Genomic DNA, 22,363 nt, shown 5'->3' with positions numbered 1-22,363 from the left:
TCCCTGCCTTCAAGGAGAAAGGAATGCAGCCCTTTCAGGGTCACACTGGGAACCTGAATTTGAAGATAGACCTAACTACAGACTTTTCCCCACTATACCAGGCTGCTTATTCACTCCAATCTTACCCCCTCCACCTCCCTCTCTGCCCTGTTAAGTAATTTGTATTTACCAAGGGCTCAATAAAGGCCTGATGGAGAAGCGATTAAATGAGGCTTTGGGACCACAGAGAAAAGGGAGACATTGTCTCTGCCCAGCCCTCTTTCAGTACACCCTCAGCCCATCTTTCATAGATATATCCCACCAGATCCCTCCTCTAATGAAGCTCTCCTATGGCTTTTTCATAACTTTGAGGCACAGTCCAAGCAGCTCATCCTGGCTTTCAAGCTCCCCATGACTGACTTGAGTCCCTTCCTGCTCCAGCTTCACTCACCCATATGCATCCCCATAATCCAGCCACAGTAAGCTGCTCAGTGTTCGTACAACTCCCTGAGCTCTTTCTGTCTCTTAGCTTTTGCTCACGTTTCCTATGCCTGCCCTTCCCTCTCCTGCCAAAGGAGGGAGGTGGAGGCTAACACACCTGCCTGGGCAATGAGTCAGGGGTACAGCATGACTAAGGCTGGGCCCAGTGAGGAATTCCCCTCTGATCTTTGATTCTCAGTCCCTACCACGAGTTAGTCCCAGCTTCACCTCAGAGCCAGGGAGTTCTGTGGGGCTGTCATTAATCTAATGCCAATGGAACCTCATTCCCAGGGAATAATGCTCCCTCTTCAACTTATTGACTCCACTCAATCCCATGCATTCAAACTCTTAAAGAAGGTCAGTTTCCACTTCTGTTCCGTCTGAAAGTAGGGTAGATTGGGCTGTCATTCCTGGTAGGCTTCCAGGAAGAGGGGACGTTTGACTCAATTTAAATAGTAGTAAAATTCATAAGCCAGACAAAGTAGGCTGAAGCTCACAGATGCTCACTTTACACAGAGCTCCTACGATGAGTCAGGTGCTGGTGGGACAACTGTGAACTGGCAGAAAATCCTGACCTTCTCAAGCTGATTTGTGGAAGTCAGCTTTTACTCTCCTACCAGCCTTTAAATCCCACCCTGTGGATCCATCTCCTAACCATCTCTCTACCTACTGCCATTCTCCCTTGACCAGGGGAGGCAATCTTTACCCTAAACATCAGACTGCAAATATTTTAGACTTTGCAGCCAAAGAGGCAACTCAGAGGAAATTATATACAGAGCTGATTTAAAATGTAAAAACCGTTCTTGGCTCATGGGCTGTGCGGTGCTAAGTCACTTTAGTTGTGTCTGACTATTTGTGACCTCCATGGACTATAGCCCGCCAGGCCTCTCTGTCCATGGGGTTTTCCAGGCAAAAACACTGGAGTGGGTTGCCAGGGGATCTTCCCTACCCAGGGATTGAACCAGCGTCTCTTAGTTCTGCATTGGCAGGTAGGTTCTTTACCACTAGCGCCACCTGGGAAGCCCAGGTGACTTCCCTGGTGGCTCAGATGGTAAAGAATCTGCCTGTGATGAGGGAGACCTAGATTTGAACCCTGGGTTGGGAAGATCCCCTGGACAAGGGAACAGCTACCTACTCCAGTATTCTAGCCTAGAGAATTCCAAATTCCATGGACTGTACAGTTTATGGGGTCACAAAGAGTCGGATATGACTGAGTGACTCTTTCACTTTCATGGGCTGTACCAATATAATAATAATGAGTGGGATGGATTTGGCCCATGGGGCATAATTTGGAGGCCCCTGATACAAATTGTTACTGCTCCCTGTCATTGATTTATACCCTACACCCTAAACACAGTAGATCCATTGGCTTCAGCCATAGGGACCTATACCACACAGATTGGACCTTGTCATTCCCATACCTAAAGCCCTCCTGGGGCTCCCTTTGTCCCCAGGATAAGGGACAAGGTACAAGCTCCTGCTCCTGGCGTCAGTGGACGCAGAGCCCTTTCCTCAGCTGCCCTCCCTCTAGCTACTTGACCTCCCAGTATTCCAGACTGGGCAGGGGGTGGGTGCAGCCAGTCAGACACACTCCTGCTGGCAAAGCACCCCGAAGGCCAGCTGAGCAAATTGTCCCTCATACCAGGTGATCCCCAAGTGCTGATCTCAGCAGCCCTTTTAGGACCTGTGTCTTTCTCCCATCAATGCACCCTGTGCTCCAGAAGTGGCAGGTGTCCACGGCCTCCTGTTCCCAGCCCAGCCTGCCTTACGTAAGACCAGGAAGCAGAAGATCCAGTACAGGACTGCAAAGGTCTGCAGTCTGCGTTCCAGTGGCACAAACAAAGGTGCGAACTCCACCATGCTGGCTCCTCTGGGTTCTGGAGGCTTCTCTGAGCTCTGCTGTGGACTGAGACACTTGCTCGTGTTTGCTGCTGCCAGAGATTGTCTAAGCATTTATGGGTTCTGAAGTGGGTGGGTTGCCGTTTCAAGCAATGTTTTATCTGCCAGATCTTCTTTCTGTTTGCTTGAATCTTGCTGTCACTTGGCATGTGAAGCAACAAATATAGTGCAATCTTGTCTTCTTTCCACCTTCCCAGCTATCTGGCTATGATAATTGTCTCCTTTCATTTGCCAGATCCACTGTTCCCCTCCATGAATTTGTAATTACAGTTTCCATCTAAAAATCCCTTGGCCCCACCATCTCCTCTATCTCCTGCCCTATTCCTCAGCTCACCTGCACAGCACAACTCTTGGAAGAGCTGTCATTGTCTCTTGGAAGACAATGATAGCTGTCAGCTCCACACCCTCCCCTCCCAATCTCTCCTCCCTCCTCCAGACTTCATATATCACTGTTCCATGGAACTGCCCTTGACAAGTTCACCAGTGGTCTCCACGCTGCTGAATCCAGTGGTCAATTCTCAGCTCTCATCTTGACCTCTCAGCAGCCTCAGACACAGCTGGTCCCTCCCTCCTCCTTGAAACCACTTGGTCTGTGGACACCACCCTCTCCTGGTTTCTCTCCTGCCCCTCTGACTCCCCCTGGGTCTCCACGGTGGCTCTTGCCCTTCACCAGGCTAAGTGTTTAAGGGTCTTTCTTCTCTCTCTTTCCCTGGACCCTCCCTCCTCTCTCGTAGAGACCTCATCCAGGCTCATGGCCTTGAAGTCTGTCTACAGAATGAACACTTCCAAACTGCATCTCCTGCCTGACCTTCCCTTGGGCTCCAGACTTGACTAAGTAGGTGGGTACTTGACATTCTCCCTGATAGTCTGCTCGGCACCTCCACCACAGCTTGTCTAAAACTGAACTTGACTTTCGTCTCTGTGAAAATCTCCTTAATTTTTACTCATTTCTTTACAATGTATTTTTGCTTTTTTTCCCCCTGAATTTGAAGAAAACTTACACCCCTCCCCCCCCCCCCACCCCCGCAATACTAACCATTGTTGGTTGGGTACATTATGAATTTCTTGTCCCAATTTTGTTCATTTATATAAATTTTTATTTACACAGTAGATTAGAAATCATATTTACATTAATTCTTTGTTCTCCTAAAATCACACTCCCACCCTTTATAGGGAATAATAAATGTTCACTGAAACTGTATTGCGTTATTGTTTTAAGGAGAGAGGATGGAGAAGAAGAAGCCACCAGCTAGACTGTCCTGCTGTCTACAAGGGAGCAGGACTTGGAGCAGAAGGGAGTGTGCCTGAGTCCTGCAGTGCCTTCCATCAGCAGACCCAAGAACAAGGCAAGGTTTGGGCATCTCACATCTTCACCTGTGAGGTGTGGTGTTTTTTTTTTCCTCTTCCTGGTGGAGAGGGTCTTCCCTGATTGCTCAGCTGGTAAAGAATCCACCTGCAATGCAGGAGATCTGGGTTGGGAAGTTCCCCTGGAGAAGGGAAAGGCTACCCACTCCAGTATTCTGGCCTAGAGAATTCCATGGAATATAAAGAGTTGGACATGACTGAGCAACTTTCACTTTCACTTTCCTGGTGAGGACCACATGGAGCCCTGGGGTTTTTCTCTCAATTCTTACTTAGCTTGTGTTTCAAGGTGTCACTGACAATCTGGTTTTAGAAAAGGCAGAGGAACCAGAGATCAAATTGCCAACATCTGCTGGATCATTGAAAAAGCAAGAGAGTTCCAGAAAAACATCTATTTCTGCTTTATTGACTTTGTCAAAGCCTTTGACTGTGTGGATCACAACAAACTATGGAAAATTCTGAAAGAGATGGAAATACCAGACCCCCTGACCTGCCTCTTGAGAAATCTGTATGCAGGTCAAGAAGCAGTAGTTAGAACTGGACATGGAACAACAGATTGGTTCCAAATAGGAAAAGGAGTACGTCAAGGCTGTATATTGTCACCTTGCTTATTTAACTTATGTGTAGAGTACATCATGATAAACATTGGGCTGGAGGAAGCACAAGCTGGGATCAAGATTGCTGGGAGAAATTATGAATAACCTCAGATATGCAGATGACACCATTCTTATGGCAGAAAGTGAAGAGGAACTAAAGAGCCTCTTGATGAAAGTGAAAGAGAGTGAAAAAGTTGGCTTAAAACTGCAGCCATGAAATTAAAAGATGCTTGCTCCTTGGAAGAAAAGCTATGACCAACCTAGACAGCATATTAAAAAGCAGAGACATTACTTGGCCAACAAAGTCTGTCTAGTCAAGGTTATGATTTTTTCCAGTAGTCATGTATGGGTGTGAGAGTTGGACTATATAGAAAGCTGAGCGCTAAAGAATTGCTGCTTTTGAACTGTGGTATTGGAGAAGACTCTTGAGAGTTCCTTGGACTGCAAGGAGATCCAACCAGTCCACCCTAAAGGAGATCAGTCCTGAGTGTTTATTGGAAGGACTGCTGTTGAAGCTGAAGCACCAATACTTTGGCCACCTGATGTGAAGAGCTGACTCATTTGAAAAAAACCCTGATGCTGGGAAAGATAGAGGGCAGGAGGAGAAGGGGACGACAGAGGATGAGATGGTTGAATGGCATCACCGACTCAATGGAGATGAGTTTGAATAAACTCCAGGAGTTGGTGGTGGACAGGGAAGCCTGGAGTGCTGCAGTCCATGGGGTTGCAAAGAGTTGGACATAACTGAATGACTGAACTGAATAACTGAACATTTAAAATTTTAATGTATTCCTATTTATCAGCCTTTTATTTAATTGACATTGCTTGATTGCTTGGTCTGACTTAGGAAATCTTTAAGCCATTTTGATAAATTGTAATTTTTCCTTGGAAACTATCAGTTTCATCAAAGGATGCAAATTCATTTTCATTGAAGTTTGTAAGCAAACCAGTTTCTTTGATTTTAATATTTCTCTCTCTCAGTTATTTCTCCACTGGTCTTTATTTTGTGTAGTGTGATTTATCTTCATTTTTACTACTTGTGGAGTTATTAATTTTTTGGTGTAACCCAGGTTTTTATTTGGTATCATAATACTTCTGTCCAAAGAAATTCCCTTAATGTTTCTTATAGTACCAGCTCACTAGGAATTAATTCTCTCAGCTTTAGTTTGTCTAAAAACACCCATAATTTTGTCTTAATTTTGAAAGTGATTTTCACTGGATAGAGAACTTTGGGTTGACAATTAATTTTCCTTTCAGCTTTTCAAAGTTGTAGTTCTTGTCTTTGTTCCTCTGTGTTTACTATATCTTTGGATCTAACTGCCTTGCACATTCTCAGTTCATTTTTGACAGCTTTAATATAATGTGTCTAAATTAAAAAAACAAACAAACCCTATTCTGTTGAGAGTCTCTGTAGTATTGGATCTATGATCTTATATCTTTCCTTATTTTTGGAAAATGTTGAGACCATGCCAAAAATACTTCATCTGCTCTGTTATCATTTTCTACTATGAAGTTTCAATTACATTAATATTATACTTATTTTACCACACATCTTGAATGTTCTGGTCCAGCTGCAGATAAGACAGGATGGGTTTGGTAAAAGAAGAGACAAATAGATCAATGGAAAAGACTAGAGAGCCCCCAAATAGGTCCACATACGTGTCATCAAATGATCTTTGATAAAGGAACAAAGGCAATTCGATGGAGAAAAGAAAAATGTTATTTATTTGCTGAGGAGTCTTTAAATCTTTTAATCTCTGCTATATCCACAATTGTCCCTGTTTATAATCCTAAAATTTTTAATGTGTGATTTCTTTTTTGCTTGTTTTTCTTTCTGGATGAATCTGTCAGAAATTTATCTCTTTTAGAGGAACAGTGTTTTTTTACTTTAACTTTCTGGCCATCTCTAATGTATAGTTGTTTTATATTTAATTACCTTGCTATTTTCTTTACTTTTTTTTAAGCCCATCTACTTTCTTTAGGTTTGCCCAAGCCTCTTCCTATTTTCTTTAGTCTAATCACTGGAGTATTTTTAATCTTTTATTATCTCAATAGATGCAGAGAAAGCCTTTGACAAAACTCAACATCCATTTATGATAAAAACCCTCCAGAAAGCATGAATAGAAGGAACGTACCTCAACATAATAAAAGCTATATATGACAAACCCACAGCAAACATTATCCTCAATGGTGAAAAATTGAAAGCATTTCCCCTAAAGTCAGGAACAAGACAAGGGTGCCCACTCTCACCACTACTATTCAACATAGTTTTGGAAGTTTTGGCCACAGCAATCAGAGCAGAAAAAGAAATAAAAGGAATCCAAATTGGAAAAGAAGAAGTAAAACTCTCACTGTTTGCAGATGACATGATCCTCTACATAGAAAACCCTAAAGACTCCACCAGAAAATTACTAGAGCTAATCAATGAATATAGTAAAGTTGCAGGATATAAAATCAATACACAGAAATCCTTTGCATTCCTATACACTATCAATGAGAAAACAGAAAGATAAATTAAGGAAACAATTCCATTCATCATTGCAATGAAAAGAATAAAATACTTAGGAGTATATCTACCTAAAAAAACAAAAGACCTATATGTAGAAAACTATAAAACACTGGTGAAAGAAATCAAAGAGGACACAAATAGATGGAGAAATATACCGTGTTCATGGATTGAAAGAATCAATATAGTGAAAATGAGTATACTACCCAAAGCAATCTATAGATTCAATGCAATCCCTATCAAGCTATCAACAGTATTCTTCACAGAGCTAGAACAAATAATTTCACAATTTGTATGGAAATAAAAAAAACCTCGAATAGCCAAAGCAATCTTGAGAAAGAAGAATGGAACTGGAGGAATCAACCTGCCTGACTTCAGGCTCTACTACAAAGCCACAGTCATCAAGACAGTATGGTACTGGCACAAAGACAGAAATATAGATCAATGGAACAAAATAGAAAGCCCAGAGATAAACCCATGCACCTATGGACACCTTATCTTTGACAAAGGAGGCAAGAATATACAATGGAGAAAAGACAATCTCTTTAACAAGTGGTGCTGGGAAAACTGGTCAACCACTTATAAAAGAATGAAACTAGAACACTTTCTAACATCACACACAAAAATAAACTCAAAATGGATTAAAGATCTAAACGTAAGATCAGAAACTATAAATCTCCTAGTGGAAAACAGGCAAAACACTCTCTGACATAAACCACAACAGGATCCTCTATGATCCACCTCCCAGAATATTGGAAATAAAAGCAAAAATAAACAAATGGGACCTAATTAAAATCAAAAGCTTCTGCACAATAAAGGAAACTATAAGCAAGGTGAAAAGACAATCTTCAAAATGGGAGAAATAATAGCAAACAAAGCCACAGACAAAGAATTAATCTCAAAAATATACAAGCAACTCCTGCAGCTTAATTCCAGAAAAATAAACGACCCAATCAAAAAGTGGGCCAAAGAACTAAACAGACATTTCTCCAAAGAAGACACACAGATGGCTAACAAACATATGAAAAGATGCTCAACATCACTCATTATCAGAGAAATGCAAATCAAAACCACAATGAGGTACCATTTCACACCAGTCAAAACAGCTGCTATCCAAAAGTCTACAAGCAATAAATGCTGGAGAGGGTGTGGAGAAAAGGGAAGCCTCTTACACTGTTGGTGGGAATGCAAACTAGTACAGCCACTATGGAGAACAGTGTGGAGACTCCTTAAAAAACTGGAAATAGAACTGCCATACGACCCAGCAATCCCACTGCTGGGCATACACACAGAGGAAACCAGAATTGAAAGAGACACGTGTACCCCAATGTTCATCGCAGCACTGTTTATAATAGCCAGGACATGGAAGCAACCTAGATGTCCATCAGCAGATGAATGGATAAGAAAGCTGTGGTACACATACCCAATGGAATATTACTCAGCCATTAAAAAGAATACATTTGAATCAGTTCTAATGAGGTGGATAAAACTGGAGCCTATTATACAGAGTGAAGTAAGCCAGAAAGAAAAACACCAATACAGTATACTAACACATATATATGGAATTTAGAAAGATGGTAACGTAACCCTGTATGTGAGACAGCAAAAGAGACACAGATGTATAGAACAGTCTTTTGGACTCTGTGGGAGAGGGCGAGGGTGGGATGATATGGGAGAATGGCATTGAAACATGTAAATTATCATCTGTGAAACGAATTGCCAGTCCAGGTTCAATGCATGATACAGGGTGCTCGGGGCTGGTGCACTGGGATGACCCAGAGGGATGGGACAGGAAGGGAGGTGGTTGGGGGGTTTAGGATGGGGAACACATGTACACCATGGTGGATTCATGTCAATGTATGGCAAAACCAATACAATATTGTAAAGTAAAAACAAACAAACAAACAAAATTTAAAGTATATATTTCAGTGATAAATTTCCCCATGAGTCTTGTTTTCAGCTGCAGCCCAAAACTTTGATGTGTAATGTTCTAATTTTTTTTAGTGATGTAATACTTTCTAGTATCCTTTAAAATTTATCTTTAAATCAAATAATTAATTTAGAAGTACTCATTTATTTAATTTCTAAATATGTGAAGGTTTGTGATCAGAAAAATGATTTGCATGAGTCTTTGGTACTTATTTATGTTAGTTTACTGGCCTAGTATATAGTTGGTTTTTACAGTTTTTTCTGTGTGATACAACATGTATCCTCTAGTTGTTAGATTCAGGGTCCATTAAATGAAGCTTATTAATCATTTAAGTCTTCTACATTTCTAACAATATTTTATATGTTTATTTAACCAGTTACTACAAAGTGGTTTTTTTTTAATCTCTGTGATAATGTTAATGAATTTGTGCATTTTTTCTTAAAATTTTACCTAATTTTGTTTTCAATATTTTTAAGCTATATTGTTAGATCAAAAATATGTCATATATTTCAGGTGAATTATTTTTATATGATGACCACTCATTTTTATCCCCAGTAATTCTTTTTGTTTTAAGATCAATGTAGTCAGATATTAATATAATAGTCACAGAGTCCTTTTAGTTAATATTGACCTACTACACCTTTTCTATAATTTCTCCCATATTTATGTGTCATTATCTTTAAATATGTCTCCTGCACGTGATGTGTACCTACATTTAATTTTATTTAAGTGTTTTTCTGCCTCTGACATTCTCTTTTATCAAGAAAATTTTTATCATTTGCATTTATCCAATTGCTAACATATTTGGAAATATTATTACCACCTTACATTCTATTTATTATTTGCCATTTTTTCTTTGTTTGTTTTGTGCCTTTTCTAACCTTAGTAAAGCTGTCTGATCCCTTTTCTTTCTTTCAATGTGTATCTTTAGTTAATATAAATGTTCAGGTTAATATGTTAATCAATACATCTACTCTCCTCACAAACAACTAAGGACTTTAGAATACTTTAACTCTGATCACTCCCTCCCATCTTACATGTATCTTAGTTCCACACTGTTTTCATGTACCTCAAATTAGTTCAAGCATGACCAGATCCATGTGCTCAGATAACTAAAAAACTCAACAGAGACCCCACAGCAGTGGTTCAGACAAAAAAAAAATGTAATTCTTTCTCACACTACAGTGCAGAAGCAGGCAGGTGGTCCAAGGTTGCTGAGAGAGCTCAGTTCTAGGAGGTCACCCAAGACAGGTTTTGTCTATCTTGTTCTCTGTCCTCCCAGACCTGGGGCTAAACCCTGATACTAGAGCATTCTTATCCACCATTGTACAGTCTCCTTAACCTCCAGATGGAAATGTAAGTCTACTACATTCACATTCTATGCAAGGGGAGGAGAAAGAGAAACGTGTACTTAAACAACTTCTTTAAGGAAGTGGCCTGAAATTGCATACAATTGCTCTTCGCTGCAGGGAAGATGGAAAATGTTGTTTCTGGTTGGACAACTAAGAGCCCAACTAAAACGTGGTGGCTTCTGTTCCCAAAAGGCAGAAAGAGAGAGAAGGTTCTGGGAATCAACTGCAGTCTTCCACAGACATCACTGGAATCCTGCATCCTCTTCTGATTTTCTCTGAGTTTGTTCCAACCTTAAGCATGTGGCCTCCCCCAGTGATGGCAAAGATGGTCACTAACAACAGTAGCCTCAAGGTCTCTCACGTAACAGTTCAGTAAAACAGAGACTGACTCTTTACATGTAGTTCCAGCTAAAGTCTAGGATTTCCTCCAATTGATCCAATGTGGATCTCATGTCTATCACTAAACTAGTAGTAAGGAATGTTTATATAATGGATACAGAGTTCACTTTTATAAGATGAAAAGAATTCTGGAGATGGTTGGTAGTGAGGGCTGCAATTATGTAAATGTACTTAATGCCACTGAACTGTACACTTCAAAATGGTTTAGATAGTAAATTTTAGGTTACTTACATTTTACAATAATTTGAAAGGTTGGAAAGAAATTTGACAAGATAAGTTACATTTTAGGCCATGAAAAACAACACAGAGTTAAACCTGTGTCATTTCTATTCTCTTCAGAAAGAGTATAGGAAACACGGTTGGGCTGTGTCCTACAGCGAATTCTGTCAAACACTCACACACACACACACCATCCTCACCCTATTAGTCCACCTGTCCTGAGGACCTGCTAGGCTCCAGCCCTGGCCTGGAGCTCCTGGGAAATCTGTTTGTTTGTTTGTTTTCCTGAAGTCAAGGCAACATTAGAGGTGGAGCTAGTTGGACAGAAAGAAGGGAAACCCTTTTAACTCTCCCTCCACCAGATGGAGTATCCTTTGGGCAAAGTCCTCTGGTTTTACAAGGTTAAGGTGGTTGTGTCAAGTCAACAAGAACACATTGACAAGTCAGTTACACAATACTGTTATGGTCCATAACATGAACAAAAATAGTTACCAGTCCCCAAAACTGACTGTGGGCAGGACTGCCCAAGGCTCTGTGATTACCCCCTGTCATCACAAGCCTGAGGTCGGTCCTCGGGCATCTCCAGGACACAGGGGAAATGCAGCTGCTGAGGAAATGAACTGCTGGTTCCTTTGTAATGAGAGAGTGTCACATGCATAGGTGGGTTTGCAGCTTGAACCCTGTGCTCTGAATGGCATATTCACTGTGCTCCATTGCTGGCTTCACAGATGGGGACACTGAGGCCCTCAGAGTGTCAGCTGACTCTCTGAAGTTATTCAGCCAGACGATGGCACAGGTGCCTCTGGGATCAAGAGTCCTGTATTCTGGAATGGAGGCTTTTCTACTGTACAAGGTCTCCTCTGAGGAAGGAAGGACTAGATTTTGTTCATTTCACCTCAAGTGCCTCCCAGTTTTGCCCCCCTGAAGCCCAGAATGGGGTTCAGAGTCAGGGTGAAGGGAATCTGGTGGAGCAACCAGTGTCCTCTCAATTCATCCTCATGTTTCAGGACCCCAGGTGTCCCCCAGCAGCTCTGGATGGACAGCAGCAGGGTGAGGGCACTGATACCTGGGAGCTGAAGCTGCAGGTGAGTGGAGCTTTGGAGTGAGATTGCAGGGTACAGCATCAGGGGAGCCCCAGGGAGCAGGATGTCACAGTCTGACAGGACTAAGGGTCTTAACTTTCCTCTACCATCTCAACTCCCACTTTGCAGATGCACAGATCCATGCGCTCAACTCTGTGCAATCAAATACATGATCCAGGAACACACTTGTGTGAGTGTTTATGGAGGTTGGGCAACTGGTGCACACAGACTTGCTAACACAGACTCATGCTGGGGTGTGTTCAGAATATTACAAGAGCCTCAGTGAAGAAACTTATCCTTGTAAAGAAACATACCCATAGAATTTCACAATCTGTTCCACATGCATATTGCTGAGCTCACGCCTAAAGTATGGCCATCTTGTTTCTTCCTGACCCTCAAGGGAGGGGGAAGTAGGGGCTGGGCCAGGGTCCAGAGCCAGGCTGCTAGCAGCTTTCACAGAAGAGTGACTTTTAGCTTGAATGGCCCAGATCATGCAGTCCAGTGCTCAGTTGCTCAGTCGTGGCTGACTTTTTCTGATCCCGTGGACTATAGCCCACCCAGGCTCCACTGTCCATGAAACTTTCCAGGCAAGAATACTAGAGTGGGTTGCCATTTCCTCCTCCAGGTATCTTCCTGACCCAGGGATCAAACTCAAGTCTCTTGCATCTCCTGCATTCACAGGCAGGTTCTTTACCACTGTGCCACCTGGGAAGACTAACACAATCCAGACCCTAGGCTTATACCTGTCTGGAGTCACTCTGGATGATTTTTAAGAGTGTTGGGAGCTCAGCTGCTACCTCCTTCCCTGTCCCTGTCCCCAAGGTTCCACTCTTACCTTTGACCCAAGCTTAGTCCATTGAGAGTCAGGGGCATATCGACCTCATTCTACAAATGAGGCTCTGCATACAGGGTAGGGGTGAAACAAGGCTCCTGATATGCACCCTCATCCCTGACACGTAACCCATGTCTTCCCCAAGTGTCAGGGGCCAGCAGAAACGTGGCCAGTGGGAAGCAAGGCCATCAGTTCATAATCAAAGTGACTCTGGCTCCAAGAGCCTCCTTGGCTGATGGAAGTCATAGATATTTAAAAAGATTGGGCAAGTGCACTGCTGAAAGGAATCAGGGGACTGTGGAAGCCCAGAGGAGAGACCTGATGGACTTCAGGGGGTGGGATCAGGGAAAGCTTTCTGGAGGAGGTGGTGTCTGAAAGCACTCCTGAAAGACCAAGTGAAATGGGATTGGGTGAAAGGGCTTTCTGGCAGAGGGAACAGTCTCTGCAAAATGCTGGCACTAAGGGAAGTATGATGCCCTAGGGAACTGGAGAAAGCTCAGCAAGGCTGAAGGAGAGTAGGGAGTAGTTGGTGAGGAAGGCAGAGCTCACGATGCAAAGGGCGGTAAGCAGGCCAAGGGACCAGAGACATCCTAAGAACCCAGAGAATCCACTGGGCAGTTTTTATCAGGGGACTGATGGTGTCAGACCTGCACTGGGAGATCCTTATGGCTCCAAGTGCAGGGTGGATCTGGGGATGGCTTGAAACTAATTTGAGTGGAATGTAGGGCAGCTCATCAGTGGGGCTGGCCAAGGAAGGATTTTACATAGATACTCATATAATAAGAAAGGAAGAAATGTTCTCTAAATTATAATACATAGTATTCAAAGTAATTTAATGCAGTTTTCTTTCTTTCTTTTTTATTTGTACTAGAGGTCTACTATTGAGAAGGGCAGAAATTTCAAAGGATGGCATTCACCTAACTGGGGTTCAGTCAGTGTTCCCTACAATCAAGTGATGGCAAATGTTCACCTGCACAAGTCATTCTTAGCTCACGGGTTGTTCAACAACTGATCATAGTTTGCTCACTCTGGTCTAGACCAGGGGGACTGGGCGGAAGCAAGTGAGAAACTAGGAGGGTCTCCAGTCCCACCACAATGGACCTCCTCCACCCTGTCATCCTTTAAGAGATGTCACCACATCCAGGGGAATCAGTGAAAATTACCCTTGCTGCCAGCAGGGACTGAGATCCCTTAGCAACAGGAAGATCCCACAAATGTGAAGATCTGTAACCATAATATCTCAGGGTAACAGGGACCTAAGAGGTCCCTGCCCAGCATTCTCCCGGAGCAGGACTAACATAAATGACTTTCTTAGGAAAGCAAAATATTCCAGATATGGAAAGTAACCTGTGAGATCATGTTGCAAGCGCTGGTATTTGAATACAAATCTCAGGATTCACAGCTGGGGATCCTTTCCCTATACAACCCTATCCTTGCCACGATCTCTGGCTAATATTGGGAGCCGGAGCACATGGGAAAAAGATGCTCTTCAGGCTCCTGATTTCCCCAGCTGGTGGTCCAAATTTACATATATTTCATACCTAACTTTTCCTGATGAGGAATCTGAGGCTTCAAGAGAATGAACAAACTTGCTTGCCATCTATTAGGAGTAAAAATGGAGTCGTCTCAAAAGATATCCATGTCATAATCCCTAGCCTTGTGAATATTACCTTAACTAAAGAGAAAATGCATCTTAGCATATGTGATTAAACTAAGGATCCTTAGATGAGTAGATTATCCTGGAGTATCTGGATGGGCTCTAAATCAATCACATGTATCAGTATAAGAAAGACACAGACAGAGATTTGACTAGGTCACTCCCTTATGGCTCAGTGGTAAAGAATCTGCCTGCCAATGCAGGAGTAGCAAGTTTGATCCCTGGGTTGGGAAGATCCTCTGGAGAAGGAAACGGCAACCCACTCTAGTATTCTTGCCTGGAGAATCCCATGGACAGAGTAGCCTGGCAGGCTACAGTCTTAGTCAGTTCAGTTCAGTTGCTCAGTCATGTCTGACTCTTTGTGACCCCATGGACTTCAGCACACCAAGTTTCCCTGTTCAATACCAACTCCCAGAGCTTGCTCAAACTCATGTCCATTGAGTCAGTGATGCCATCCAACCATCTCATCCTCTGTCGTCCCCATCTCCTTCACCCTTCAATCTTTCCCAGCATCCCAGGAAAAGTTAGGTATGAAATATATGTATTCAGGACTGATTTCCTTTAGGATGGAATGGTTGGATCTCCTTGCTGTCCAAGGGACTCTCAAGAGTCTTCTCCAACACCACAGTTCAAAAGCATCAATTCTTTGGTGCTCAGCTTTCTTTATAGTCCAATCCTCACATCCATACATGACTACTGGAAAAACCATAGCTTTGACCAGATGGACCTTTGTTGGCAAAGTAATGTCTCTGCTTTTTAGTATACTATCTAGGTTGGTCATAGCTTTTCTTCCAAGGAGCAAGCGTCTTTTAAAAAATTTCATGGCTGTAGTCACCATCTACAGTGATTTTGGAGCCTCCAAAAATGAAGTATCTAACTGTTTCCACCGTTTCCCCATTTATTTGCCATGAAGTGATGGGACTGGATGCCATGACCTTTTGAATGTTGAGTTTTAAGCCAGCTTTTTCACTCTCCTCTTTCAATTTCATCAAGAGGCTCTTTAATTCTTCTGCACTTTCTGCCATAAGGGTGGTGTCAGCTGCATATCTGAGGTTATTGATATTTCTCCCAGCAATCTTGATTACAGTCTACAATCTATGGGGGCTACAGTCTATGGGGTCACAAAAGAGTTGGACATGACTGAACAACTAAACAAGAACTACAAATGACAACAAGGAAGGAGAAGGTAACATGAAAATGGAAACAGAGAAAGAGATTTGAAGATGCTTCTTATCTGGCTTTGAAGATGGAGAAAGAGCCATGAGCCAAGAAACACATGTAGCTCTGCTGCTGCTGCTGCTGCTGCTGCTACTGCTGCTAAGTTGCTTCAGTCGTGTCCGACTCTGTAGCTCTAGAAGCTGGAAAACGCAAGGAAACAGATTCTCCCTGAGCGCCTCAGGAGGGAGCATGGCCCTGCCAACCACTGGTAAAAGTGACATCGTGCAGCTGTGAAGCATCCACATGGACTTTAGTAGGTAGGAGGTTCTTAGAAAGTGGCTCAGGGAGCTGACTCTGCCCTGCTGTGGGGTCACTAAGACACATGCTCAGTCCAGCCTGAGGGATCCACTGCCCCTCCATGTGCCCCTATCCACTGCCCCATGACCTGCTCCTGCTCAAGAACCTCCCAGAGCTCCTCCCTATCTGGGTATCAATTCTTGACCCCTGGACTGGACAGTAGTTCCTCCAGACAGCAGGCCAGGCATCCTCAGGGACCCTGTCTGCCCTGCTCCCTCTCTATCTCAATAGAACTTTGCTGAACAAAGGCCTAAACCTCAGCCTCCTGTTCCCTAACCTCACCTTGACCCTGACCCTCACCAGGAAGTCTCACCCACATGTGCTCTGCCCTCTCCTCTCTGCCTTTGCTCCCTTAGCAGCTCCCATGATCGCACCTCTGCCTCCTCCTGATCTCTAGCAAAGCCCAGTCCTCCTGAGAGGGTGAGGTTGGTTCAGGCCATGTGGCTGGTGGTAGAACTGTGCTTCTGACCTTTGTCCCACTTGTCACCATCAAGCAGGGTCACCAGGCTTGGCCCCAGCACACCCTTTGTGCCTTGTGAGAAATGATGTCTGAGAATTTCTTCCAGGTCAAAGGGTGGCCTGATTTCTGGAGGGGACTCTAGTTCTTCCCAACCCTGAGGGCCTCTGAGTACCTCTACCACATCTGACATCTCTTGTGCTCCTCGGGCTGTGTGAGTCTGCCTGTGTGTTGGTGGGAGATCTTCTCACAAGGGCAAAGCCTCTTGGGCAAGCTGGGGACACTGAGGGGGTGTCAGGGAGTAGTTGCTGTATAGTATTGGACTCTTGCTCTCAGCTCCTGGATTGCTGTATCCATGGGGAGGCCGACTGCTTAACAAACAGCCCAGCATCAGTGCTGAACACATGAACGCACACTCTGTCCACACAGAGTCCAGTGTGGCTGTTCCTGCTCAGGTACCTCTCCAGGCAGCCCTCCTCTGAGATCAGTCTCACTGCTCCCTCCTTGTGTGACTGAGGTCATCAAATAGAACCTCCAACATTACTGTGTACAAGGGGGAAAATCCTTCTGTCTAGCCTCCCTGGCTTCCCACATCCCATTCCCCATCCAAATGCCCTAAGTCTGATGGTCACCTTCTACTGCATCCCAGCCAGGCCTGGACTCACAGTCATGATTCCCACCTCTGACCTATGCTCACAGCTTTGCCCCACCTGGGGCATCTCAGCCTGTGTCCTCCTGGCAGACAGACTCCTGCAACACCCACAGCATGGGGGTTGCCTAATCCAGTCTCTGAGGGCTCGTGGGCTATCACTTGCTATCCTGCAAGACGCCCACAGTGACTTAATCTGCAAATACCAAAGTCTCATACGGAGGGTGGGGTGGACTTAGAGCCAGGCATCAAACAGATAGGATACAGAGGCTGAACTGATAGTGATTCAGGTTAGTTAGCTCATAGAAGGCAGTGTGGCTTCTTTTTGTGCCTTTTCCCTCTGTTTCTATGTCTCTTTCTCTCTCTCTCTTCCTCGTGATTCATTTACTCTGGGAGAAGCAGTGTCATAGACAGTTGGCAGCCCCATGGAAAAACCCACATGTGATGCATAGATGCCTGCTGCCAGTGGCCACAGGAGCAAGCCTGGGAGTGGATCCTCCAGCCCCACTCAAGGCTCTGAGAACGTAGCCCCTGCAACAGCTTGGCTGCCTCCTTATGAGACACCTGTGCTCAGGCCCACAGCCTAGCAACTCAACACTGACCTTCAGAAACTGTGAGACAGTAAATGTTGGTTGTGTAAAAGCAGCTTAGTTTTGGAACATTAGATCTAAACCAACAGAGAACCAGTTTAATCACCTGAGAATCTAGTACTGGTCTCTCTCTCACCCCTCCCCAGGTCTGGCCTGTAAGGCCCGAGAGGAGGTGCCATGTGAATCATTTATGCAACTTCCCACAGTCACTGGGGATATTGAGGTGCCTAGGTCCTGTGTCGGGGCTGGGTGGGCGCTGGGGGCAATAAGGATGTGGTCTGGCCTCAGAGTCCAGTCCCCTGGCAACATGGTATCCACTCACCCACTAGTGGCCCTGGGCTTTTCACCACAAACCAGCTCACAAGATGGGTAACTAACTGGGATTGAGGGCGGTGGGGTGGGAGAGCTGGATTTGAAGGTGGGTGGAGTGTACTGGGGTCTGACAATGGAGGTGTCCTTTATTTGACCAAATGGAGGAAACAGAGGGTCCAGGGAAAGGGTCCTAAGACACAACCTGTGTGAGCAGCCTGTGTTCTGTAAGACTGAGTGTGCAGGGCAGGCAAGAGTGGGCTGAAGGGGAGAGGATCCGGGAGGTGAAACTGGGCAGGTTTGTAGGACAGGTTTGAAGGGGCCTTGAAAGCCAGGCTGAGGTGGAGTTTAGGCATATCCTGACACAGAGATCATTTACAGGCTGGGTTTTATTTGAGGAGAAGCCTCAGGTGCTGGGTGCAGGCGAGCTAGAGGGAAGCCCTGGAGGCAGGAGCAGTACTGGAACCTCCCCTCCCCGCCAGTGAGAACCCAGGGTGCTGAGTCAACAGCAAAGGAAGAGAAAGTCTTGTGAACCCAGTGGAAACCACTATCTCATCCATACGACGGGAGTTGAAGGCCAAGGGAGGAGGAGGAGCAGGAGGAGGAGGATGGAGACCTGGATGAGATGGTGGAGGCTGGGGATGGTGGGAAAAGAAGCTCGGGCTTGAATGGACACCTTCTGTCTTCCGTTGACACATGTAGACCTACTCTCCATGTGTGTCCACCCTGCTTTCTGTAGAGAGATCACTCCATAGACTGTATCCCAAGGGCCTGGGTACCCTCTAGCTTCCACATGGGTTCAGGCAATCGGGAGACTTGGCAGGTGATGGAGGAAGGAGAGTGAGGTGGGAAGGCTCTATCCCTGCAGAGTCAGGGTGCTCCTGTGCTCCTCCACCAACCTGGCACCTGCATTTCAGTTTCAGGCCCTCCAGTTTCAGGCCACTGCTGCCTCCTCTTGTCCTTGTAGGTTTCGGGGCGGTAGTAGCCCTTTACCTCTGCCACAGCCCTGGATAACTGCACGATCTTGTGGGCTTTCCCACCCCCTGCATGCTCCTCAGAGAACTCTTCCTTAGTTAAAATTGCCTTAGAGAGATTTCATTATTAAGTGTTAACGTCAGTCCCACAGTCATCTCTGACTCTTTGTGATTCCAAAGAGAATCCTGGGACCCGACAGGCTCCACTGTCCACGGAATTCTCCAGGCAGGAATACTGGAGTGGGTAGCCATTGTCTTCTCCAGGAAATCTCCCTGGCCCAGGAATTGAACCCAGGTCTCCCGCATTGCAGGCATATTCTTTACTACTGAGCCACCAGGGAAGCCCCAAATCGCCTTACATTATCCTAACTGCAACATGGCAACTGGTCCCTGCTGGGATCCAGGCTGATACAAGTTCCAGAAGCAATGGAGAGCCCTTGGAGAGCCAATGGAGAGACCCCAAGCAAGATGGGGATGGGCACCGATGGGGAATGGAGCTGAGACCCTCAGGGTAAAGTAGGGCTTTGTCGTGGTCACACTCAGGGAGGGCCAGGTGATGTGGGAGAAGGGGGCCTGGCAAGTTTCCACGTACACTTATTGGTAAACTGTTTTCAAAGAGGGGCCCAAGTGTCGCTACCTGTGTCCCACCATTTTGAGCATGACTTGCTGTTCCTGCCACACAGAGGAGAAGCCTATTCCTCTCCCTTTGAATCTAGACCAGCCTCAGGACTTGCTTTGACAGACACAAGCAAAATTGTGCAAGTCATGCCTAGAGGATAGTAGATGTTGCAGCCTTGTTGTCATCGTTTGGAAACCAGCCACCATGAATGTGAAAAGTCAGATCAGTAGAGAAAGAGGGGCCCTATGCCCACCCAAGGAGAGGTCAGTCGGTCTGACCCCCAGCTGCCGCCAACTTCAGCCACACCACCACTGAACTCAGCTGCAGGAGAGCCTGGGTTAAGACTAAGAACCACCCAACCACCCACAGAGATGTGGACACAACAAATCCTTGCTGCTTTCAGCCACTAATGTCTGCAGTGGTTCAATACAAGCAGTAGAAAGCTGTAGCTTTCTATTGCCAGGTACTTGCCTGCCAGGTACTTCTCTCCTGGCAAATCCTGCCCTTTCTTCACGGCACACCCACCTGCCACTTCCTCCCTCTTCCCCTGGTGGAAACAATCACTCCCTCTCTCAACCCCCCTGCTCTTGATTCCTGCTTCGCTTGGGACCCTATAGCACCCACTTCATAGTGTCAAAACAGGCCATCGTGAGATGCTGGGCACATTTATGACCTGACTCCTGGTTACACTCTCCTCCCCGCCAACCGTTTCTCACAGTATGTGAAATGGCAAATTATCTCATTATATGTGTTCCACTCCCAAGACTCAAGCTTCATGTTGTCATGCTTGTTTCTCTGATAGCAAAACTAAGGTTTGTGGGGGATGAGACTTGCCCAGAGTCACTGAAAAGGGTTGGGCTAAGCTTGGACCCAAATTGACATTCTTGAAGTGCCCCTCATTTACAGTTATTGCTGTGATTAGCTTATGGAGGGAGAAGACTTATTTTCCCACTCCAAGTGTGGGGGTTCACAGTTCTGGTCCTATGCTATCATCCTGTCCCACCCTACATCCTGTCCCTCACTAATGACCCGTGTCCCAGACCTAGGAACCCAGAATTCTCCTCATCAGGGTTTGGCCTCACCTTCTCTTCTTGCAGATGCATAAGATCATTCACTCCTCATGTGTGGCCTTCCTTCTCTGGCTGGTCTGCCTTGTTTCTTTACATAATACAACCTTTGTCTCCCACAGAATAGGCCAGAGGTGGCAAGTTGGAGTTGACTGCTTAGGAAGAAAGAGGCAGCATGCCATTCTCTGGCCCATCTAAGCCACCATCTGGGAAGGGGGCACAGGACAGCAGGGCTAGGCGCCAGGCTGGGGATCAAAGGTGAGCTTTTGACCAGCCCTCCTGGTTGGGGCTTCCCTGGTGGCTCAGAGGTTAAAGCATCTGCCTGCAATGTGGGAGACCTGGGTTCAATCCCTGGGTCAAGAAGATCCCCTGGAGAAGGAAATGGCAACCCACTCCAGTATTCTTGCCTGGAGAATCCCATGGATGGAGGAGCCTGGTGGGCTGCAGTCCATGGGGTCGCAAAGAGTCGGACACGACTGAGCGACTTCACTTTTTCACTTCCTTTCTTTCTTTTCTTTCCTGGTTGGAGGTAGAAGGATTGAGAAAAAGATTAAATGGAATCTTTCAATTGTTTTTTGTGTTGTTTTGTTTTGCCACACTGAGTGGCTTGAGGGATGTTAGTTCCCCTACCAGGGGTTGAACCTGGGCTCTGACAGTGAAAGCACAGAGTCCTAACCATGGAACTCCTAGGGAATTCCCAGCATCTTTCAATTGTTGAATTGAAATTTATGGAGCCCCGATTCCATGCCACTGTTAGGGCTGAATGAGTAGGAACTGCCATTGAAGTTCTCAGCTAATGTGACCTCAGAACTGAGGTCAAAGTTCATCTTAGTCACTCAGGGAAACTAAGAGTCAGAAGGAGGATGAAGATGTTAGGGCACAGTCATTTAGCCAGTGACAGAGCCCAGTTCTGTTTCCCCAACTTCTGGATCTCCCTCTGGCTGCCAGCCCGGGGCTCAGAGGACTCAGAAACTCAAAGGTGCCAGGATGAGTTAGGGGATTGTGACCTCCCCCTCCTCTCCAGCTCAGGGAGGAAGGAGATGGGACAGGCAGGATGCAGGATGAGGGAACTTGTAGGAGAAAGGGCTGCAGCTGGTGGCTGCTTCCAGCTGTCACTCAAAGCAGAGGAAGATAAACCTGCTACCTGGAGCTGCTCTTTGTCCTGCTCATTGAGCAACAGGACCACAGAGGACAGAGACACAGACATCATTCTCTCCCAGTATCTATCCCATTTCTCAGGTGGGCAGAACCAAGGAGAGGGCCCATTACAGCGGAGTCAGTGCAGGAGAGTAAATCCCTCATGCCAGTCTGGTTTCCTCTGCCATGGAGCCAACTGTGACCCAGGGCCTGGCATGGGGTGGAGATGCAGGAGTCAGTGAAGGCTCTGGAGATGTGTTCAACAGACACCTCCAGGAAGACTTCTGGGATCACAACACCTTCCCTCCATCCTCCCCAGTCCAGCCCTGCCCTTTGGGGCAGCGTCTCTGCTCAGCAGAACTCCAAGTGTTGGTCTCTTGGGACGTTGTACTTGAGCTTGTGGGCTTCGAAGAGGTTTTCCAGCTCCTTCATGTAGCGCTGGTACAGCCTGTCCACCTCCTCCTTGGAGGGATGCGGTATCTTCTGCACCTCGATGGGCTTCCCCACTGCAAGACACAGACGTGGGTGAAGCACTGGAGTCCCAGTATCCCATGGGCCAGGACCCCATGCCGGTGGTCACACCTGCTGGAAGGTGCCTGTACTGCCTCCCTTCCAGTTGTATTTTGGGTGACCTAGTCTAGATATTAAGGCAACTCCAAGCTCTGATGATCAAATGCCACAGGCTGCATGACCTCCTGCTAGGCAATGTATTAGATACTTTAATGCATGATCTCTTTTTATCCTCCTAGCAAT

General features: G+C 45.6%; 1 protein-coding gene across 1 annotated transcript in view; it reads right to left on the bottom strand.

Annotated features, from left to right (window-relative positions):
* LOC147358297 (2-acylglycerol O-acyltransferase 2-like) overlaps positions 1-21,680 on the bottom strand; it is a 30,404-nt gene extending 8,724 nt beyond the window's left edge. The window contains exons 1-2 of the mRNA XM_086338188.1: positions 21,618-21,680; positions 18,713-18,896 (exon numbers count right to left, since the gene is read on the bottom strand). Of these exons, the coding sequence (XP_086194314.1) occupies positions 18,713-18,896; positions 21,618-21,680 (247 nt within the window). The remainder of the gene's footprint in view (positions 1-18,712; positions 18,897-21,617) is intronic.
* Positions 21,681-22,363: the final 683 nt, after the last annotated feature.

Source organism: Bos grunniens, chromosome 15, assembly GCF_055505025.1.
Source record: "Bos grunniens cultivar Pamir isolate PY7600 chromosome 15, Bosgru_T2T1.0, whole genome shotgun sequence".
Classification (NCBI taxonomy): Eukaryota; Metazoa; Chordata; class Mammalia; order Artiodactyla; family Bovidae; genus Bos; species Bos grunniens.
This window is presented reverse-complemented; position numbering and strand designations above follow the sequence as displayed.